This window comes from Rhagoletis zephyria, unplaced genomic scaffold (genome assembly GCF_001687245.7).
Source record: "Rhagoletis zephyria isolate East Lansing unplaced genomic scaffold, Rhagoletis_zephyria_1.1 Rzeph_scaffold_03843, whole genome shotgun sequence".
Classification (NCBI taxonomy): Eukaryota; Metazoa; Arthropoda; class Insecta; order Diptera; family Tephritidae; genus Rhagoletis; species Rhagoletis zephyria.
Window position 1 is genome coordinate 44,965 of NW_016160926.1, and position 5,803 is coordinate 50,767.

At 35.7% G+C, this 5,803-nt stretch overlaps 1 protein-coding gene across 1 annotated transcript in view; it reads right to left on the minus strand.

Moving 5' to 3' along the window:
* Positions 1 to 5,793, minus strand: part of sowah (ankyrin repeat domain family member sosondowah) — a 14,998-nt gene extending 9,205 nt beyond the window's left edge. The window contains exons 1-4 of the mRNA XM_017624985.1: positions 5,699 to 5,793; positions 4,887 to 4,892; positions 2,833 to 2,905; positions 350 to 439 (exon numbers count right to left, since the gene is read on the minus strand). Coding sequence (XP_017480474.1) covers positions 350 to 439; positions 2,833 to 2,881 — 139 coding nt within the window. The 5' untranslated portion in view covers positions 2,882 to 2,905; positions 4,887 to 4,892; positions 5,699 to 5,793. The remainder of the gene's footprint in view (positions 1 to 349; positions 440 to 2,832; positions 2,906 to 4,886; positions 4,893 to 5,698) is intronic.
* Positions 5,794 to 5,803: the final 10 nt, after the last annotated feature.

A 5,803-nucleotide genomic window follows, 5' to 3' on the forward strand; every position in this document is an offset into this window, starting at 1 on the left:
GGCGATAAGCTATAATTACTTTTGTTTAACGGCATCGTTAGTGGCGATGTGGGTGGCGACAATATCTCGCATGGCTCTAAGAGATCCTGTTCGGGTGAGAATAAGGACACCGCTGTCGCCTTTTTGGGACGTTGTCGCGAAGTGGGCGCTGTAGCCCGACCGATAACCGATTGTGCGCGCGACACGGTTGCCGCCGCACTGTTCGGCGAAATCGTGTGGTAGGCTTTGGAGGTGGCGGCGTATTTTTTGCTGCGTACAGTGCCACCGCTGGCACCCTTCAAAAGCGTGCGCGCCCAGTTGTTATTGTTAGGCTCAAATGCATGCGCATAAAAATCACTGTAGTACTCACTGCTGAAGGTTGACGCCGAAACGCTGGTGCTTTGTTTGCTATAATCCAATGGTTTATTGCCACTCCAGTCCACCACATCACGATTGGCTTCTGCGGGGGCGAAAAACCAAAAACGTGAAATTAATTTGATAATTTAAATGAAATCAGATGCAGTGGTGATAAGAAACAATAATTATATATGACTAAATAATGCGGAGGATCTATGTGTGTGTATGTATATAGTAAGTCACTTGTTACGAAAGTTGCATGCGTATACCCACCCTATTGATTTAAGTCTTATCTATTGAATATTCGACTGCTTCGGTGAGTCGATAATCGTTTTTGAACAAGCCGCCATAAAACCTTAAACACGAAAAATTCGTCAAACGAGCCCATTACGAGCCGAAATTCGAATACCTTTGATTCGTCCGCGCCAATATTGACTTCTTTCAAATGCCATATTTTATTAATTGCGCTATCCACCCTAAATTATACCAACTGATTATCATTTAATCATCACTCAAAATCACAGTCAACTACTATGTCAATATTGAAGCTATAATTGGGCAATTAAGCGAATTTCCGAAGGTTCTACACCAACAATGATTATCTAACAAAGTTACAAAAAAAGAATTGAACATTAATGATAAGAGTAGGGTTGCCTGATTCTGAAACGGAGAAAGGAGTACCATTTCCAAATTTTCTTTTTTTGGAGTACAAGGTAGTACATTGCAATAAAAAGGAGTACGTTTACTCCCAAAAGCAGTACGTCTGGCAACCCTAGATAAGAGGATAAGAGCGCATTATAAAATAGAATTGCCGGCGCAAGTCAATCGTTTTGTTCACAAAAATAATTTAAGTTATTGTAGATATTCAGAGCATGCCCATTGCTCATCAGTCAGTTATATTTGCTTGTGCGCTTATCACATTACACTGACAAATATAACTGATAATTATATAAATCCGAAATGTGTAGATATGAACATTTGTATATAGTAAATATTGATTGAAGCGCCAAATTATCGGTTATTGTAATTTAAAGGGCAAGGGCAACTATAGTCTTGGGCAGTCGTTTTTAAAGATGCCGAAACTACTCACAAGATAGTAATAATAGAATGAGTATTAATGAGTAATTAAGCAAAAATACAATTCGATTTAATTTTTTTTTACATTACAAATAGTTTTTCTTAACCTATGATTTGTACTTCTGATAACACTTTTATAAAACGCTACTTCAAAAAAAAGGGTATGGTTTAGATTTTGGAGGAAAAGTGTTCAAGACTGTTACCCAATCCCCATACGATATGTTCGATAACTCCGACCTAAATTCCGCTTTGACGAAATAAACTTGAAAAAAGGTGTGATGCGGACAACGGATAATAGGCGATTAGAAATACGACGTTGTTTTCTAGTTGAGTTTAGAAAGTTGTGGTTGTATACAATGTACATTGATAGCCGACTTTACCGTTAAAATACATACCATAAAATAGTTACCAGGAACTACGGTTTAAAATAAAAAGACGAGCGGCTCTTTGCGGTGCATAATGAAAAACGTTCCGGTTATGTAGACCCAACTGCCGTGGGAGCGACAGAATTGCACTTCTTACAGGTTTCGGCCCTAACAGGTTTCACCGTGTTTATTTTAATTAATTAACACTCCAATCTACGGTCAACTGGCATAAGCTGCGCAGACCGCGTAATTCTATTTTTTCTATTTTTTATTTTTTTTTTGTGTCACGAAAGGCAAGAATTTGATAAGTGATGAGATCTTCAACTTTTTTGCTATGTAACAAAATTTAGCAGCTAATCAAAAAATATTCTGGGATATCTTCTGACTCCAGAGAAAATTTAAATAGAATTGCTGATCAATTATTTTCAACACTGAGAAAATATCTTGAACGAATTTTCAGAACTCATAAATGGTATGACGGATATTTTCGTTTGAAAGAATCGTATCTTAAGACAGATATTAACCCTTCAGGAATTTTATGCAGCATACAAATCTGTGTTCGTATGGAAAAGAAGCTTATATCGAAAGGCTGGCTTTAGTATAAATTGGCATTCGCAGCATACGATTGCGAATGACTCATTGGCGCTGAGCCGTTGAAGAACTTTTGGCTAATAAACGCGCAAGAAATAGTTCCGATACTAGCAAATCAATATTCTTATTAAGTCTCATCAAAAAATTCGTAGTCGTTTAAAGAACAAAGGGAATGCCGCATTATACTAAAGCCAGCCTTTCGACATAAGCTACTGTTCCATACGAACACAGAAATATGTACACAATATGTATATGTATGTATGTATCAACTTAGCAAAATATTTGTATTTTCCAATTTAATTTTCGGATAAAATCTGGGTCTGCAAACTACGGGCCTGGGGAAAACACTAGTGTATTGAATTTTTGCATTATTTATAATGTTATGTTTTTTTTTTTTGCGTCACAAAGTTTTTAATACAACAGGGTTTAACAGTTTCTAATAAGTAAAATTTTAAAAACTTACTGTAAACATTGACGAGTAGCTCAAAAACATCAGCACGCCCAAATTGCATGGATATGTGTAATGGAGTGTAGCCCTGAAATGAAAAAAATTGAAGTAAAGTAAAACTAATTAAAAGCCACAACAGCAATTTTACAAAGGTAAAGGCTTTAAACTACAAATCACAAAACAATTGCAATAAATTAAAATTTCAACAAATTTAAAGCGTAACACGCCTGATAGTCAACCGGAATAAATTTTTGAGAAGCGCTACGAATTTCCCAATTACGTATGTATGTATATAAGGATGTATGTATGTATGTATCTTTCAGATACAGCAATGTGTGTATTAAAATGCATGTCCTTATGTCTTCGGTAAGAGATTGTCAATCAAGTTTGTAGCATTTTAAAATTTCACCGAAATTGACATTGTCTCGGCCGCTGTTGTGTAACATTTCATTTCATTTCATTTGTTGTAGCAGTTCGAAATCTGTTACACAACAATTGGCGTTATTTTCAATTTCACAGCGAATACGAAATTTTACGTTTTACAAGTGGCAAAAGACAAATATGCTTTGCACTTACAACCGCACACATACATAGTTATGTATGTATGTATGTATATAGCGAAAGTGGCAAGATGCTATTTTTTTCGAAATGCCTCCTGGGAGGTGTGAGTGCCAACAAAAAGGGTTGTGGCAACATCCTGCCACTTACATACCATATAAATATTGTATGTACGAGAATGTACATACATTTGTATGTGTGTAAATGTACACTTTCACTATAACTGTGTGGATAGGATTGAACAGCACATGTCACATTTGGTATTAAAACGCAGAGGATAGTGAGTGGAGTGACAGGCGCAACATTTCAATTGGAAATATTATGCATTTTTTGCACATTTTAAAATCGAAGACAAAAAGACAGACATGTTGTTTTATACAATATAATAAAATGTGACTTCATTTTGCATGAATTAATATGTCAATGTAACATAGAAATCGTACGTAAATAAAGACGTTGGCGATGGGAATGTTTGGTTAGGGGATTTTAATATTTAATGAGTTGCTAGTACAATTTTTTTTTAATAGGAGTCATAAACCCCGCGCACGCTAGCAGGATCTATTATGCGTGGCTCTCCGTCCTATATGGGAAGGTGTTTAATGTAGCCTAGCGCTTCCAAGGACTGTTTGTTTAAAATTTTTGACGCATTGAGTGTAGCCACGCCTAAGGGAGCTAATCTGCGAGTGTTCTGGCATTATTCGTTCATTTTACTGAGGTGATAACGAAGGGAGCAGTGTTCCGTGTAGTACCTAGTGAGATTTTTTTGGCCCTCTCTGCCTAAGTTAAGTAGTTTCTTTGAAGCCTCATTTAAAGGACAGATAAATCGTTTGGCTTGCCTCTGGCTTGGATATTTTGTCAACCCAGTTATTTATGATCCCCTTTGTGTGTGCTTTGTTGGTGAGCCCACAAAAGGATTCCGGACCGTGAAACACTGCGCTAGCTTCTTGTTTCGCTAGAAAGTCCGCCTCCTCATTGCTTCTTATCCCTCATGCCCGGTACCCATCCTGGTAAAACTGTGTTTTTGGCCCCTAGGGCGTTTAGGACATTTATATATGTATACGGTGACCATTCGTACCGATTTTGGCGGGACGGTACCGATTTTGAGAAAATTGTCCCGCGGAATATTTTTCTTACATCGGGACGTATAAGTGTACCGATTGTATCCCGATTTTCAGTGTTTTATGTATTAATTTAACAAGAGTCTCCCTGTACTCTGGCCCAAAAACCATCTTTTAGACAAACGTGGCAGCTCTTTCGTAATCACAAAGAACATAGTATGTAAGGGAGCTATAAACATAGTCAGCCTCCTTAATTTCTATGATCATTGGATATGTTTTATTCTGTCAAACTGGTATAATCTCGCTATATTGCAATCCATCATTTTTGTATAATTTTTTTTAAGGTTTTTAAAATTATTTGTTAAGTTTCTTCTTTAATTAAACGATTTAACTTGAATTTAGTGAAATCTTAAAAAAATACAATATAATAATAATATTTATAGTTTTACTTACGCCATTCTGTCCGTGGTGAGCAACAATTTGTCAGCAACAATTTGAAAAAAGCAGAATTAAAAATTAGTTAATAAATTAGAAATTGGGATATTTGCATGTATGTATGTAGGTACATATACTATTTATGTATGTACATTAGGGTGATCCTAAAATGAATTTGAAAAAGTATAGTCGGAATTTTTATGCTCTCACCCGCTAGGATTGTTCCATACCTAAAAAATATACCCCTACTTTTTATTTTGAAATCAAAATAATATGGGGAAAAAACAACTTTTCGTAGAGATGGTATAGTATTCTTAAAAGTAAATATTTTTCTATCGGAGAACTCTGCTTATCTGCAGACGATTCCCAGTAATAATATCCAATTGTTTATTTAACCATTTTTTCATCGCAACTATAATTTATAGGTCCGCCAAAGACCCACAAAAAAACGAAAAATGCAAAAGGGGGACCAATACAAAATCATTAGTTTTAAAAAATGGTTAAATAAATAATTGAGTATTATTACTAAAAGACTCCTAAAGAGAACCAGAGTTTTTTGATCGAAAAATATTGATTTTCAAGAATTCTATACGATTTCTAAGAAATTTTTTTTTCTCATATAAAAACACATGGAAAGCTTTGAGCGCTTTGAGCGACCTCCAAATATTTTTTGATTTCAAAATAAAAAATAGGGGTATACTTTTGTTCGATATAGAACAATCATAGGAGGTGAGAGCATTACAATTCCGACTTTACTGTTTTTGGACCACCCTAATGTACATACTTATCTATATTTGTATATTTTCTCAAAGTACTCGATTAATACAAACCGTTCTTGCATTCACGTCTGCCTTGTATGTGCCCGCTATTAGTTTAACGACGTCCTGGTTCCCATGTTTGGCAGCCCAGTGCAATGCGGTCTAAAATCCAAAAAA